Source organism: Staurois parvus, unplaced genomic scaffold, assembly GCF_062004578.1.
Source record: "Staurois parvus isolate SC_StPar_1 unplaced genomic scaffold, SC_StPar_1.0 ptg000182l, whole genome shotgun sequence".
NCBI lineage: Eukaryota > Metazoa > Chordata > Amphibia > Anura > Ranidae > Staurois > Staurois parvus.
Window position 1 is genome coordinate 3,258,198 of NW_028317978.1, and position 17,869 is coordinate 3,276,066.

General features: G+C 40.9%; 1 protein-coding gene across 10 annotated transcripts in view; it reads right to left on the minus strand.

The window, feature by feature from the left end:
• Positions 1–17,869, minus strand: part of GBF1 (golgi brefeldin A resistant guanine nucleotide exchange factor 1) — a 145,855-nt gene that overhangs the window by 36,833 nt on the left and 91,153 nt on the right. For all 10 annotated transcript variants that reach the window (XM_089677253.1, XM_089677259.1, XM_089677258.1 and 7 more), the window contains 5 exons: positions 15,173–15,293; positions 11,538–11,609; positions 9,323–9,417; positions 7,390–7,543; positions 2,948–3,170 (listed from right to left, as the gene is read on the minus strand). In XM_089677253.1, coding sequence (XP_089533379.1) covers positions 2,948–3,170; positions 7,390–7,543; positions 9,323–9,417; positions 11,538–11,609; positions 15,173–15,293 — 665 coding nt within the window. The remainder of the gene's footprint in view (positions 1–2,947; positions 3,171–7,389; positions 7,544–9,322; positions 9,418–11,537; positions 11,610–15,172; positions 15,294–17,869) is intronic.

Here is a 17,869-nt window from a genome sequence, read left to right on the forward strand (position 1 = left end):
CATGTTCTGTGTACTGTGGGAGACCAAATATAGTGGATGTAGGGTCCTGGGTGTAGTAACACTTTAATGCATTCTCTGCATTAAGGTAAAAATGTTTCAATAGTAGGCTCCCCAGTCTGCCCCTTAAAAGAGAAATATGGGGTAAAGAAAAAAAAAACAAAAAAAATAAACTCACCTAGGTGGATAAGGAATTGATCCCAGCTACATGTGTCCCCCACTGCATCTAAAACGGAGTACTGAGTGATCAAAGACCACTGGTCGCTTGGTTCTCAGTCTTCAGAGAGGCAGTGACTGCCAGCCACCAGCTCTCTGCTCCTCCAGTGCTCACTGGAGCACTCAGGTGTGGAGGGGGTGGGAGCCTAGTTCAGGCTCTTAGTGGCTCACTGACATTCTGAGTCAGCTGCCAGTCCAGGCATTTGGGTGGATCCCAACTGTAAATACGGTATCTTTCCTTTGCACAGTAACATCAGTTTTAGCCCGCTGTTGGCTGAAAACCAGTCACAGGAGTGCAGAACGAACTGCACTCCTGTGATCTATAGAAGTATGGCCAAAAGCGGTTTGGATATACTTCTCCTTTAAACACTTATCCGGGTCTGGGTGCAGCGTTGCATGACTGCGCAATTGTCAGTTAAAGTAATGCAGTGCCTTAACGCAAAAAATGGCCTGGTCAGGAAGGGGGGAAAATCCTCTGGAGGGCAAGTGGTTAAATAAGCGGATATTCTATATTTAATATGCGGTTCAGTAACGGTACTCCAAAACCCAAGTGACCTGATGACACGGTTGCCTCCTGAGATTACACCTCACAGCAGTACAGCATTCCCCCATTAGATTCAATGCAGCAAGCACGGAGCACTGTGCAACATTTAAAAACACTGCTCTTTAATGATCTTATGGCCTATAAAGGTTATTGACCGAAAAAAGAAACCTATATAGCGCAGGACTACTTTCAGTGGTATTTGATTACCTGTGCGGTTTTTATTTTTGGCGCTAAAGAAAAAAAAAATTTTGAGAAAAAACACCAATATTTTTGACTTTTTGTTATTAAACATGTCCAGTAAAAAATTAAAATCAAATTTTGTCATAAATTTAGGCCAAAATGTATTCTGCTACATGACCCTACAAAACCCCACTACGTGTAAATTAATTGGTTTACATGAAAGATATAGTGTTTACAAATGGCAGTAAAGATACTGGAAATTTTTTTTGTTTGTTTTTTATTTTTTACTAGAAATGGCAGCAATCAGTGACTTATAGGAGGGACTGCGGCGGGAATTCTGACACTGGGGGAAACAGACTTGGTGTCACTGACATCCCCAGTGACACCAATACAGTGATCAGTGCTAAAAAAAACAACAAGAAAAAACCAAACAAAAACGAAAAAAAACACTGGACACTGTACTAATAGCATTGTGCAGAAAGGGGTTAACATGGGAGGCGATCAAAGGGTTAACTGTGTGCGGTTTCATTATAAGCTGTGTCCATATGCTTCACTGTAATGTGCACAGCCATCCAAAGCAGTGTGCATGAGCTGACAGGGAGGAGAACTGCTTTGTTTACAAACAGTTCTCCTCCCTGTCGGAGATGTTCTGCAATCACTGGGTGCCAGAGAGTAATCACATGCCGGGACCCAGTGACTGACAGCCTGCGAATGGCGGCACGGGTAGGGCACAAGCGCTCCCTACCCGGAGGTGTAAAATCACGTATATATACGTGATATTGTGCACCGGTGCCATGCTGTAGCAGTATATCTGCTATAAGGCAGTCGGGAAGTGGTTAATGTGACCTATAAACCGTACAACTCAATTGAAAAACAAACTGAAATCTTTTTTCTTGGGGGGGGGGGGAGTAAACATAAAAAAACTAAAATAATGTGGTTGCATAATTGTGCACACCCTCTGTAGCTGTGTTCAGAATTAAGCAATCACATTAATAATCATGTTAAATAGGACTCAGTACACACCTGCCATCATTTAAAGTGCCTCTGATAACTGTAGTCTTCATATGTCTGGGCTATGGGGTAGAGTGGCAAGACGGAAGCCTTTTCTTACAAAGAAAAACATCCAAGCCTGGCTAAACTTGGGCCTTAGTCAAGGTAGAGGGAATTATGAACAGTTCCAAACACCAGTCAATATTGGCACATAACCTTCAGGTTTCTGCTAGAAAGCTGAACATGAAGAGGAACTTCATCTTTCAGCAGGACAACGACGCAAAGCATACATCCAAATCAACAAAGGAATGGCTTTACCAGAAAAATATTAAAGTTTTGGAATGGCCCAGCCAGAGCCCAGACCTGAATCCAATCGAAAATCTGTGGGGTGATCTGAAGAGGGCTGTGCACAGGAGAAGCACTCGCAATCTGACAGATTTGGAGTGTTTTTGCAAGGAAGAATGGGCAAATATTGGCAAGTCAAGATGTGCCATGCTGATAGACTCATATTCAAAAAGACTGAGTGCTGGAAGGTGCTTCCGCAAAGTATTAGTTTAAGGGTGTGCACAGTTATGCAACCATATTATTTTAGCTTTTTATTTTTCCTTCCACCTAAAAGATTTCAGTTTGATGTCCAACTGAGTTGTACAGTTTATAGGTTACATTAAAGGTGAAAAATGTTCTGAAATTATTTACCTTGGCCTCATTTTTATACATCACAGAAACCTGATATTTTAACAGGGCCGTGTAGACTTTTTATATCCAGTGTGCGTGTGTGTTTATCGATATATTTTCCTATAAGCTCTTAGCCACATCACTATCTATGATATAAAATACACAGTGGCCACATTTTAGAAGGTGGTTAATATGCAGAGCAGATGATCCTGTTTAATTTCACTAATGTACTTAAACAAGATATTTGTTTTCCTCATCTGTCCTTCATTGTAATCAGGCACAGCATAAAACAGCTGCTTATCTCTGAAAGGCATAGGATTTCATTAGTGCACATTCTCCATGTACCTGTGTCATTATCGCTCCTGGTTGTCACCTGCAGGGCAGGTGGAGGCTTCACTCCTGCACCAATACACTCCAGCAGGCAAAACAGTGTATACCAATCATTGCTAGAGTGGATGTTGGCAGCATTGGTCTTCAACAGTTCATGAAGGCCGAAAGCAACTTGGCGGCTTACTCGGGAAAGGACACTTGGTTTCATCATTAGCAGAATGCGAAGGGAAAGGAGAACCTGTAGAAATATAAAGTAGAATGTGTGCTAAGTTTGTAAAGCCATTCAGGATGTATTACTGCACTTGAGCAAATGTCACTCTTACAAAATGTACACAGACAAGCTAGATGCAGAAACGTATACAGAGCATGTATCATCATGCCTGCATGAACATGGTATACCAAATACTGTTCCAGTACAGGGAAGAAAAGGGGGGGTACATCAGGAATAACAATCAAAGCAAGTTCAGCCAGACAACAAATCCGAAATTAATTTCAATAGAGAGAAAAGTACTTTTTCACACCAGACGTGTGTACTAAAGCAGGTTGGCTGAAAACATTTCCTCTGGTCGCAGTTTCTATGGTCTGCTAGGCACTCAGTTTTGACTAATTTGTATAAAGGGCCTTAGTTCTCTCCGATGTCTAATGTATAATGCATTTATGCTGACCTAAGCAACTTATTTTATTCTGCATATGTTAAAGTGGACGTTAACTGTATCCGAGCACCACAAACTGAAAACGAGATTTAATTCATTTTAAATATCCAAAGCAAACGCATCTATTCATCCATGCTTTATTTTGCTGAGATATCACTTTGAAAAACACCCTCTAGCATTTCTATCAGCAGCCATCTTGAGTAAGAGCAGATTTTTCTTGTAGCATTTACTTCCTGGAATCCATCTGCCAATGGCTGAGGCATGGAGGCAGGTGGGTGTGCTTAGCTGAAAAAACCTCCTCCCCTCCTCCAGATTTAAGAAAGAAAAATGCCCATGAAGACTCATGGGGCATAATACATCATTTTGGTGTAGGTCAAAAACCCGGAGACAACTGAATATGAAAAAAAGGTTTAAAAACACAAGTAAATATAATATCCCTTCCTATCTATTGTACTTACTAATGCCAGCAGCATAAAGATTAAAAATAGATGATTTAAATAAAAAAGAAAGCTTTCCAGTTGGCTGCTACAGGAAAATTACAACATTATTACTTCAGTCATTTCTCATACATTAAGAACTCTGCATTTAACTATACTGTGCAGTTACAGTGGGGATCGAAAGTTTGGGCACCCCAGCTAAAAATTTGTATTAATGTGCATAAAGAAGCCAAGGAAAGATGGAAAAATCTCCAAAAGGCATCAAATTACAGATTAGACATTCTTATATGTCAACAAAAGTTAGATTTTATTTCCATCATTTACACTTTCAAAATAACAGAAAACAAAAAAATGGCGTCTGCAAAAGTTTGGGCACCCTGCAGAGTTAATATCTTGTACTGCCCCCTTTGGCAAGTATCACAGCTTGTAAACGCTTTTTGTAGCCAGCCAAGAGTCTTTCAATTCTTGTTTGAGGTATCTTTGCCCATTCTTCCTTACAAAAGTCTTCCAGTTCTTTGAGATTTCTGGGCTGTGTCACGCACTGCTCTTTTAAGGTCTATCCATAGATTTTCAATTACCGTATTTTCCGGCGTATAAGACGACTTTTTGACCCTTGAAAATCTTCTCAAAAGTCGGGGGTCGTCTTATACGCCGGTATACGGCATGCTGACACTTTTTAGGGGGGCGGTGCGGTGCCGCCGCCGCCCCCCCCTTCCAACGGAAGTGAAACTAAGTACAGGGGTGGACAGGGGCTTCTGTTTCTTACCTGGCTCCGGTCCCACGACGATCCGGTCCAGGAAGCGCAGCTGCTCCTTCCTTCAGTTCGGCCACTGGATGTTCGTGCGGCTGCTCGGCTCCGCCTCCTCACCGGTGATTGGCCGCCAGAACTGTAGCTCAGGAAAGGCACACAGGCGACCAATCCCCGGGGAGGAGGCGGAGCCGAGCGGCCCCGCGAAAATCAAGTGAAGATAAGTGTGCCGTGCACAGGTGCTGCTGCAACCATATATGCTTGCTGCAGCAGCACCATACTGAACAGGGGTCAGCAAGTGTCAGTGGGAGGAATAGTGCCCCATCATTGGTGTCACTGATACCAATGATGGGGCATTATTCCTCCCACTGACACCAACGATGGGACACTATTCCCCCCCCCCCACCGACACCAATGATGGGACACTATTCCACCCCCCACTGACACCAATGATGGGGCACGATTCCTCACACTGACACCAATGATGGGGCACTATTTCTCCCACTGACACCAATGATGGGGCACTATTCCTCCCACTGACACCAATGATGGGGTGCTATTCCTCCCACTGACACCAATGATGGGACGCTATTCCTCCCACTGACACCAATGATGGGACGCTATTCCTCCCACTGACACCAATGATGGGACGCTATTCCTCCCACTGACACCAATGATGGGGTGCTATTCCTCCCACTGACACCAATGATGGGGTGCTATTCCTCCCACTGACACCAATGATGGGGTGCTATTCCTCCCACTGACACCAATGATGGGGTGCTATTCCTCCCACTGACACCAATGATGGGGTGCTATTCCTCCCACTGACACCAATGATGGGGTGCTATTCCTCCCACTGACACCAATGATGGGGTGCTATTCCTCCCACTGACACCAATGATGGGGTGCTATTCCTCCCACTGACACCAATGATGGGACACTATTCCTCCCACTGACACCAATGATGGGACGCTATTCCTCCCACTGACACCAATGATGGGGTGCTATTCCTCCCACTGACACCAATGATGGGGTGCTATTCCTCCCACTGACACCAATGACTGGGCACTATTCCTCCCACTGATACTAATGATGGGGCACGATTCTTCCCATTGGTGTGCATTGGAAGAGGGGTAGTCTTATACGGCGAGTATAGCCCAAACACTACATTTTAACAGGAAAAGTAGGGGGGTCGTCTTATACGCCGGAAAATACGGTATGTTGAGGTCAGGAGATTGTGAAGGCCATGGCAAAACCTTCAGTTTACGCCTCTTGATGTAATCCCCCGTGGATTTCGAGGTGTGTTTAGGATCATTATCCATTTGTAGAAGCCATCCTCTCTTTAACTTCAGCTTTTTCACAGATGGCATCAAGTTACCATCCAAAATTTGCTGAAATTTTATTGAATCCATTTTTCCTTCTACTCGTGAGATGTTCCCTGTGCCACTGGCTGGAACAAAACCCCAAAGCATGATTGATCCAACCCCATGCTTAACAGTTGGACAGAGGTTCTTTTCATTAAATTCTGTGCCCCTTCTTCTCCAAATGTACCTTTGCTCATTCCGGCCAAAAAGTTAAATTTTAACCTCATCGGTCCACAGAACTTGTTTCCAAAATGCATCAGCTTGTCTATATGTTCATTTGCAAAGTTCAAACGATGATTTTTGTGGTGAGGACGTAGAAGAGGTTTTCTTCTGATGACTCTTCCATGAAGACTATATTTGTACAAGTCCACAACTCCAGTGTCTGCCAGATCTTTCTGGAGGGATCGTGCAGTCAAACGTGGGTTTTGAATTGTTTTTCTCACAATCCTGCCAGCTGTTCTGTCTGATATTTCTCTTGGTCTTCCAGATCTTGCTTTAACTTCCACTATTCCTGATGACTGCCATTTCTTAATTACATTCCGAACAGAGGATATTGACATCTGAAAACGCTTTGCTATCTTCTTATAGCCTTCTCCAGCTTTGTGAGTGTCAACTATTTTCAGTTTCAGTTTTCTAGACAACTGCTTAGAAGAACCCATGGTGCTGATTGTTGAGGCAAGGTCAGATGAGTCTGGGCATTTAAAACCTTTGAGATTGACATAACCTGGTCTTCCCAGATGATGATTGAGAACAATCCATGACACTGGCAGGTCTCAGCTTTCCAAAGGGGGCAGTGCATGCTATAAATTCTGCAGGGTGCCCAAACTTTTGCAGACACCATTTTTTTGTTTTCTGTTAGTTTGAAAGTGTAAATGATGGAAATAAAATCTAACTTTTGTTGACATATTATAAGAATGTCTAATCTGTAATTTTATGCCTTTTGGAGATTTTTCCATCTTTCCCTGGCTTCTTTATGCACATTAATGCAAATTTTTAGCTGGGGTGCCCAAACTTTCGATCCCCACTGTATGGGGATCAAAAGCTTGTTCACAACAAACTTTCAACAAATATACTAATTAATACTAATTTACATCTTGCATACATGTTATTCCTTTCTATTACTTTTAAAAAATATCTGCTCATTATGTTTTCATTATGCTGATTTTGTATACTGCATGAATTATTCGACATTTTTAAAATATGTCATTTTAGGTCTGTAAAGACATATGATAAAAGTACAAGTGTATGGAGATACCTGTGCACTGATGTCATCACGCCGTAAAAGTCTAATAGCCAGTCGTAGCAGTCCAACCACAGCACGTTCAACAAGGAAGCAGAACTCCATTGCATGAGCGCAAAGATGGTAAAGGTGATCACGCACAACTTGCCATACACAACCAACACGGTCTCTTCATAGTGAAAAAAAAACAAAAAACATGGGAAGCATGTCAGTAAACATAGCTATTAAAATAGCATGTCTGTATAGCCACAGGTTTTATATCCTTCCAACTACAATACATAGTCCGACGTCATGCGGACTATCACAGATATTTTCAAGCGAAGATCTGCTATATCTCCAGTGGTATCAATCTAGAACTTGCCTGCTGTATTTACAATGTGCAGGCCAGAAAAAAAAAATGGCAATAGGCAGTATTTGCAGGAAAGGAGTTTGGAGGTTATGACAACAAGGGCAGTATGTGCAGAAAAGGAGTGCTGCAGGGTATGACAGCAAGCTTCATGTTCAGAGAGGAGTGAAGAGGACAGACAGCGACCAGATTGTGCAGTAAAAAAATGCAGTGTCACAGCAAACAGTGTGGGCAGTAGCAATGTAGACAGTATATCCAGTGTGCAGGAGAGGACTGCAGAGGGTATAGTATGGTAAGTCATGCGAAGGAGAGAAGTGTGGAGGTTATGACATGGCGCAGTATATGTAAAAGAGGAGTGTGGAGGGTATGACAGGAGAATGAATGTGCAGAGGTGTGAAGAGTATGACAGGAGGAGGTATGTACAAGAGTGGTTCAGAAGGGTATTAAAAGAACAGTTTGTCTTTGACTCTCAAATGTTGGTTATTGATCTTTCCATACTTAGGAACAAAATGATTTTTGTGTCTCATGAATACATTTGTTAGCTTTAAAGCTGTTTAGAGGTTGAGAGGCAAAGTGCAAACACTGACACCAAAGGCACAGGATCTTTTTAAACATTAAAAAAATATAAAAGACTTCACAGAAAAGAACACCCCCCATACTGTACAAAAAAAGCTGGGATGCTGTGTAAAATCTACAAGAAAACAGAACACAATATCTGCAAATCTTGTTAACCCATATGTTATTCACAATAAACTTATCAAATGTTTAAATTGAGAAAATGTACCATTTTAAGACAAAAACGAAGGTCATTTTTAAATTGATGGCAGCAACAGGTTTCAAAAAATTTGACACAGGGCAACAAAAAGCGGATAGTGGTACTAACAAGAAAGGAACATTTTGCAACCACAAAAGGTTAATTGGCAACAGGGCAGTAACATGATTGGGTATTAAAAGAGCATCTTAGTGTCTAAGAAGTAAAGATGGGCAGAGGCTCACCAATCTGTGAAAAACTGCACAAAAAAAAAAATGGTCGAACAATATCAGAATAATGCTCCTCCACGTAAAATTGCAAACACAAAAAATGTCATCACCCACAGTACATAATATCAAAAGATTCTGAGAATCTGGAGAAATCTCTGTACACAAGGGACAACACCAAAACGCAATATTGGATGCTCAAGATCTTTGTGCCCTCAGACAGCACTGCATTAAAATATAGGCATGATTCTATAACAGACATCACTAAATGGGCTCATGAATACTTCCAAAAATTTGCCGTGCCATCCAAAAATGCAAGGTAAAGCTCTATCATGCAAAGAAGAAGCCATTTCTGAACATGATCCAGAAATGACGGCCCTGTCCCAACCTTTTTGAGATATGTTGCTGCCAACAATTTTAAAAATACCTTATTTTTTTGTTAAAATGGTACATTTTCTCAGTTTAAATATTTCATAAGTTTTCCATTTTCTATTATGGGTAAAATATGGGTTTATGAGATTTGCAAATCATTGAATTCGGTTTTTATGTAGATTTTACACAAGATTGTACTACATGCCTGCAAATAATTATATGCCTAGCTAAACCATGACTTTTACATAGCACCTGTTTTCTAGAATAATTCTCAGCAACATCTCCAGGCAGAAAGCAGCATCTTCTTCATCATATGTTTCTTCATCTGGAGTCACAGATATCAAAGCCTGAATAAAAAGAAACACATTCCTGTGTAGAAATACAGTAGACACAGGTAGTGCACACACACGCTACATCACAAAACCTTTTCATTTTGTTTTTTGAGAAATACTTTTGTGTCATCGGTTTCACAGACAAACTGCCCAAACACTGAGAAGGAGCAAACACATTCACATTTCTGATCATCCCTGATCATGCATATGAATAGGAGCAAGCTTCACAAAACTTAACCAAGCTGACGAACTGTGAAGAACCACCTCAGTGTGAGACAAACAAATATCGAAAAAAGCAATCTCTTGAGCAGGTTCATGTTAAGTGAAAACCTGGACAAAATCATCAATCAAGGGGTGGGTGTGACAATGCTTTTTGGGATTTTAATGGATCTTCAGGGCTAGATCTGTTTTTTTTTTTTTTTTTTTTTTTTACAAATTTATAATGGTAGGTTACTTGGAATCACAGGGAACAGGGGTTGCAAATAAACAGTACAACTGTTGCATAGATTTTGGTAAATGAGCTGCAGCCTAATTTGCATCTAATTATTTCACTCATTTGTTTGATAATTGACCACTTCTGCAATGACTGATAATGTAGATAGCCTACAGTACACATCTGTACAGGCAACACACGTGTACTGGTAATTGTACAGCACACAGAAAACCGTACAGGATAAAAACAGTACTAAACCTAAAAACAAACTGTATATATTGAAGCTTACTAATGCTTAAAGTGGTTACACGTGCCATATGCCCATATAAAGTGTATTTGCCTCAATCCAGTGCACCTAGTGTGGATATTTGCTGCTCTCGCCTTCCCCTACATCTGTCTCCAAGCAATCAATGGTGACCCCCACCCCCCAACACATAACAGGTGATTGACAGGTTCAGATATGCATGTTTCCCAGTGAGCCTGTGTATGGGGGCGAGATGTCTATTCTCTCTACTCAAATTACATTCACTTCTCTTCTGTGCAGTGTGTGATGTCAGCTCCCTGACTTCTGGAAGCTGAGATATACCGTCTGATCTTCATACTTTGAAATGGTTTGTAGGAGGCAGGGCTGCAGATAAACAGTTACAGCATATGTAAGAGGATATACTTCATTCACTCTGTATCTGTGAGGCTAGTCACTTAGATGGGCTCATGTAAGGGTTTATTAATACCTTTAAATGTGGTGGCTGCATTGGTATTCTTTTTTAGGCTTTTTTCCTATATTTTCACCTAGTGATCCAACCAATAACACACATTCTCGGTTTTAAGATGTCCATAGACGTATTGAAATTTGTCCGGTTCAGCAGGAACTGGATAAATTTCAATCCATCCATGGGCAAGCCGGTTTTACTGGAGTCGATCAATTGACTTCAGTACAACCGGCCTGTCAGGCTTTTTCCCCCCCATACGATCACTGTCACTGGCTATAACCTTCAACAGTGATCATTGTATTCTGACAGCAGGGAAAACTCCCACTGTCAGAATACAATAGTGCAGTGGAGGGATTCCACCCATCAACACTGACTGTGTTGATGGCAAAATGGAGCAATTTTCTTTCCTTCAACCATGTTGCATACTGTATAGCTAGACGTAAGGTGGATCCACTCTGGATGGAGGCACAACGGAGACACCTTTGAACAGCAGAACTGACAACCTGTGGAGCGGGTAGTGTTAGATTCACTAGCAGATTTAGATGGACTTGACTAGCAAATTAAAGCTGAACTTTTGATTTGATCACCAGGTGAAAGTAAAATAAAAAATAGCCTAAGGCTATTTTCACATTGCTATGTTGCAAAAACACGGTAAAAAAAACACACATGCATTTCTTTAATGACAAATCACAGGTCAGTTAGGTCCCACAATGTCTCACCTGCCCTTCATTGAGGCGAACAGAGGATTGTGTAGGAAAATTTTTATCAAAAACTTCATTACATTTGCTTATATGATGCCATAATTTGAATGAAACATGTTGTGGAATGCATCCTTAGCTTACATTAATCATCCCCCTCAAAGACAGGTATACTGTTGACTAGTGGCACTTCTGTGCTCTGATCCCAGAAAAGTTAAAGCAGTTAATGATCAGGAGATGTTTTAAAGTGTTAACAGAGGCTTCAGGAATGTGCCAATGTAAATCTTTACCTACCTTCATTAATTCTTGCAAGGATTCCAGCTGGAGAAATTTGCTCTCTGTAATGAGTTTCTCTGGATCACATAACTATGGCAAAAAGGTTGCAAAAGTAGAAAAATGCATAATCAGTAAGACCACAGTTATATTTGCAAGCTAGTTCTTTAACGGTTTTTCTACCATGGAATGGTTAACAACGATGAAGTGGTGGAATGTTAAAGAAGAACTCCGTGATAGGGAAAAAAAAAATCACCCACTAGTACACACCCTTACACAAAACACTAAACCGTTAGACTTTTTTCCTAAATGGTAAGAGTGTTCAAAATGTTAATTGAATTTTCATGACCTTATCTCTGTAATTCAAAAGATAACAGCATCTTCTCTGCCAAGGAGGAGGTGTAACAGCAGGAAATACATCATATCCTCTACACTCTCTCTGCAGTAAAACTACAGCTCCCAACAACCACAAGGAATTGTAGTGAATGTGGGCGGGTACACAAGGCCTGTTCATGTTGAATGTGTTAGAGTCTAAGTCCGCCCACCACTGCAAGAGGGGCTGAATTCCATTGCTACTTCCTGGAGAAAGAACTACAGATGTGCCAAGACCAGTGGCTGGGGGAATAGGAGGCACAGTAGTCATTGGTTTTACAAACAGGAAACCAAAAAGAACTAACGGTTTGATTTGAAAATGAACAGGCTATTTCAGAACAACTACTGAGTGAACCAGTAGATGGATGACATTCAGTCAAGGTAGAAAGTCAGCAAAAAGGACATGTAAAGAAGTTATTGCCCACAGTTCTGCTTTAAATAACCTAGCGTCATTTTTGGGCATGACTGGATGAAGCGATGTCGGGCAGCTGTTATCGGATGGCACTCAGTTCACAGACACAATGTACTGAGCTGATCCAAGTAGCTCTGTACCATTTTTGATCACTGATGATCAACTACAGTGATCACAAATGGAAATGTAGAAAAAATTAATATACTGTTGATCCATCTCCTTCCTGTTTCAATAGAGAAAGGAGAAGAACTGTAATAATTGTTGAACGGAAAATGAATTAATAAATCATCAGCAGCTAATTTATTGTGAGGAAATCTTCACTGACTGGGGGAACTTTTTTTTTTTACCCTTTAAACTCCCCTCCTTCTCCTGTACATCTGATCTTTAGCTTGTGTCTGAGTATGAACTGTATATTAACCCCTTTACCTCTTCATCTTTATCCTACTGCTGTATATGGCCTGTACATTTAATATATCTAATGCGCTATTACCAATATTCATGTTTCAACCCATTCAATAGCAGCATGTTTCTTCATTTGCAATAGCTTATGGCGAAAAATTAGATCACCGGTCTACTATCCAAAAAAAGGTAATTTTGGAGGTTTTTGAACAGTCCTGTTTCATTTCCGAAAATAAGAAAAACAGTGTTCATTTCAAAATCTTTGGCCTTTTTATAGTAAAACAAACACCCTGCTGCAATTAAAGACCATTTATAGAAAGCTCCATCTGTCTCAAAAAATAAAATACATTTGGATACAGTGTTGCATAAGTGAGTAAAGCACCCCATAGTTTATCCATTTGGGCTCTGGAAGGTTTTACCCTCTTCATGACCAAGCCATTTTTTGTTATTTAGCACTGTACTACTTTAACTGGTAATTATGGTGGATATAGAAAAAGTCTACACACCCCTGTTAAAATGTCAGGTTTCTGTGATGTAAAAAAATGAGACAAAGATAAATCATTTCAGAACTTTTTCCAACTTTAATGTGACCTATAAACTGAACAACTCAATTGAAAAACAAACTGAATTCTTTTTTTTTTTTTTTTTTTTTTTTTTTAAGAGGGGGAATGGGGAGTAAACATAAAAAACTAAAACAATGTGGTTGCATAAGTGTGCACACCCTCTTATAACTGGGGATGTATGTTTAGAATTCAGCAATCACATTCAAAATCATGTTAAATAGGAGTCAGTACACATTTACCATCATTTAAAGTGCAAAAACCATGGTATGCAGACAGCTTCCAAACCATCAGAGGGATCTCATTCATCAGAAGAAGGGTACAAAAGAATTTCCAAGGCATTAGATATACCATGGAACACAGTGAAGACAGTCATCATCAAGAGGAGAAAATATGGCGCAAACAGTGACATTACCAAAAACTGGACGTCCCTCCAAAATTGATGAAAAGACGAGAAGAAAACTGGTCTGGGAGGCTGCCAAGAGCCCTACAGAAACATTAAAGGAGCTGCAGGAATATCTGGCAAGAATACTGGCTGTGTGGTACATGTGACAACAATCTCCGTATTCTTCATATGTTTGGGCTATCGGGTAGAGTGGCAAGACGGAAGACTTTTCTTATGAAGAAAAACATCCAAGCCAGTCTAAATTTTGCAAAAACACATCTGAAGTCTCCCAGAAGCATGTGGGAAAATGTGTTTTGGTCTGATGAAACCAAGGTTGAACTTTTTGGCCATAATTCCAAAAGATACGTTTGGCGCAAAAACAACACCACCTCACCAAAAGAACACCATACCCACAGTGAAGCATGGTGGTGGCAGCATCATGCTTTGGGGCTGTTTTTCTTGAGCTGGAACTTGGGCCTTAGTCAAGGTAGCGGGATATATGAACAGTTCAAAATACCAGTCAATATTGGTACAAAACCTTCAGGCTTCTGCTAGAAAGCTAAACATGAAGAGGAACTTCATCTTTCAGCATGACAACGACCCAAAGCATACATCCAAATCAACAAAGGAGTGACTTCACTAGAAGATTAAAGTTTTGGAATGGCCCAGCCAGAGCCCAGACCTGAATCCGATCGAACATCTGTGGGGTGATCTGAAGAGGGAAGAGGAGATGCACTCACAATCTGACAGATCTGGAGTGTTTTTGCAAGGAAGAGTGAGCAAATATTGCCAAGTCAAGATGTGCCATGATGATAGACTCATACCCAAAAAGACTGAGTGCTGTAATAAAATCAAATGCTGCTTCAACAAATAATTAGGGTGTGCACACTTATGCAACCATATTTTAGTTTTTTTTATTTTCTTCCCTACTTCCCTCCACCTAAAAGATTTCAGTTTGTGGTTCAACTGAGTTGTACAGTTTATAGGTTTCATTAAAGGTGGAAGAAGTTCTGAAATGATTTATCTTTGTCTCATTTTTTTACATCACAGAAACCTGACATTTTAAGAGGGCCATTGAGTCCACCCACTGCCATCAATCACAAGGTAGGAAGACTTCATGGGGAACTAGTCAAACATCCACATTAGACTCCACCCCTGTCAAAATTCAGCTCTGCTTCACTGGGTGCTAGGATGCTGTGGCCTGTTTACCATCAACCAACGAATTTGGCTGGCCTGCCTCTATGAATTAAATTACCACAAACTGGCAGCAATTCTTTATGAATTTGTAGAAGCCAGATCTACATAATGTGAAAGTTGCACACACACACACATACCAAAAAAAAAAAAAACAAAAAAGAAAAAAAAAAAGAAGAACTACCTACATCTTTTGTACATGTTGGAACAGTTAAAGAAAACTGACGCAACCCATTTATGAATTATGTGCAGGACTTTCTAATGAGCCTGTATTGCCAAAAAGTGTCACAAACACTTTACTGAACTGCCCTCATCATGTGCGTATATGACCCACCTTTATACACTCCAATGCTAGTTTCTTCGATTCTTGGTTTTCAGTAGGTCCTCTCAGACTTGACTGCTCAGTGGCACTCAGGGTTAGCCAGCTGACAAAACTCAGGACAGATGACTCCCCACTAAAAAAAAAAAAAAAAAAGTTGAACTCAAGCACACTTTTAAAAGAGCACTATGGTTCTGACAAACATTACTAACTGCACTACTGTTTATAAATGTCCATAGACATTAGAGAAAGGTTGGATTTGCAAGCATAGTCTGATTACTCTAGGTTTGCTGGTAGGTTAAAACAAGTAAGGGATAGGAAAATAAGAATGCTACCCTTTGCTGAAAAGGCTTGCTGCCTGGCTCTCAATCATACAAATACTTTTATATATTTTACTCACTGACTCAGACAGATATATAGACCAGGAGTCAGAGAAAAATCAGAAATCCTTATCTGAACACTTATTTCAGGTCTGTAACTCAAAATATTGCTCCTTTTGGATCAGAACAGTCAGCTAACTTTAATGTTTAAAAGATAAAGTGTCTACAATGGCAGCCTCCATGTTTCTCTTATAACAGGTTTACATTAAACTATGCAGAAGGGAGGGAAGGCATTCACAGACCTTTCAGTGCCAGATTAGAGGAAAACAATTAAACAAGAATTTTTTTTATAGCAGCTTCCCAGCTGGCAGTATGTGCTGCTTGAAATCATTGCCCAACTCAGACAATAACAGCCTGATTAGGCATTTTTCATCTAAATTTTGATGCTACCTTAATTTAGTAGAACAATGCAGAAAATATATTCATTATGCCTACTTAGAAATAGTGTGATTTCTGTACTCACCATAAAATCCTTTTTTGGACTCCAAAGAGCGGCACAGGAAGTCTAAAACATTAAGTTGATACTACTGCCTACATGAGGATTGGACAGTGGCAAACAAAGACTGTAGGGCCAGATAACCTCTCCTACTACTATAGCATGCCTCAGTTTTGTAGCAAATCCCTAAACAGAGGATGATCATAAACAGAAGGCGATACTCATGTCCCACAATGGACACCAAAAAAATACATCTTTGCAGCAGGTACAAATTCCTATTTACTTTGTTATCCACAGGAAGACACAGGATGCCTTAAAGCGACCTTAAAGCTTTGGGTTTTTTTTTTTTTTTTTAATTAAAATAGCAAACATGGTATTACTTATCTGCTCTGTGCAATGGTTTTGCACACAGCAGCCCCAATCCTCTTCTTCTGGGGTTCCCCATCGGCACTCCTGGCCACTCCTCTTCGGTGAGTGCCTCCATGGAAAGCCGCTTTCCATGGGGGACACGTGTGGGCTTGCTCCCGAGCCAGCCTGTCTGCGTCCATTGACACAGAGCGGGCAGCTCGGCCCTGTCCCCCACTTCCTCAGCACAGCTGCTATCAAGCTGCCCAGGGAGGAAGAAAACCACGGAGAGAGATGCCACTCTTACGCACATCGCTGAATCGGATCGGGATCAGGGAAGAATAAGGGGGGGCGGGTTGTGCAGCACAGGTGGTTTTTCACCTTAATGCATAGATTGCATTAATGTGAAAAACCTAATGGCTTTAGAACCACTTTAAATCTTCAGGATGTCTAAAGAAATTAAAACTGAGGGGGGGGGGGGGGGGGGGAGAGAGAACAAAATATCACAAATAGGACCAATAAAAAACAAAGCTGGGGATTGCCCGCGGCTCAAAGAGCAGTCTGAAGGTGGCATCAGATGAGGGAGAAACATCCATGTGGTAGAACATGAAGACTAGGTGGCCACCTTGCAGTTCTGGGAAACAGTTGCTTGATGCCAAAAAGCCCTCACAAATGTAGTAGAGTACACCTTGACAGGAAAGGGGAAAACCTCATCCCTGAGACCATAAGTCTGGAAGATGGTTTTCCTGAGACACCTATAAATGGTGGAGCAAGAAACCGCTACGCACCCATACCTGGTCCATCTGGGATGACAAAAGGGGAGTCTATTTTTTCTGGGGGGGAAAAAAAAAAAAAAACAGTGATTGAGAGAGTCTTACAGCCCAAATCACATCCAGACAAGGGAGGGAAATTTCCTTTTAACAAATTGCACTTGAACAGTGGGATGGAAAAACTATATCTAGGTTGAGGTGAAAAAGAGAAAACATCTCAGCCAAGAAGGAAGTCCTGGGCCTCAACACCACACTGTCACTATGAAAAACCTAAAAAGGCTCCTTTCCGGATAAGGCCGCCAGTTAAGACACTTGCAATGCAGAGTAGGTGGCTACAAGGATAACTACCTTATGGGTGAAAGTACAAAGAATAATGTCCCTTATGGGTTCATGCAACAGTTTCTGAAGCACCGTTTTCCAGATGCAGATCCCACAGGGTCCCAGGTAAACTAAGAGGGGGAATGGGGAAATTCTTGCTATTAAAACTTCTACATTGTGCAATACAATGACATCATCCTCCTGAATGGGCCACCAACTTCCTTGTCTTGATTCTAACATTGTACGGTCTGTTCATCCACTCTGTGAATTATCTTGTGGGAAATTGTGTGATACTGAGCCCAACTGTGTTTCAGTGTCACTCTGCCTCTAATAGACTTCAATGTAGAATTGTATTGGAAAATGCATAGTATGGATGTGGCTCAATTAGTCTTTGTCAGTGATATGTGTAGATGAGTCTTTTTTAAGACTTCTTCCATTGCTTTGGAATACCCTGTGTATATTG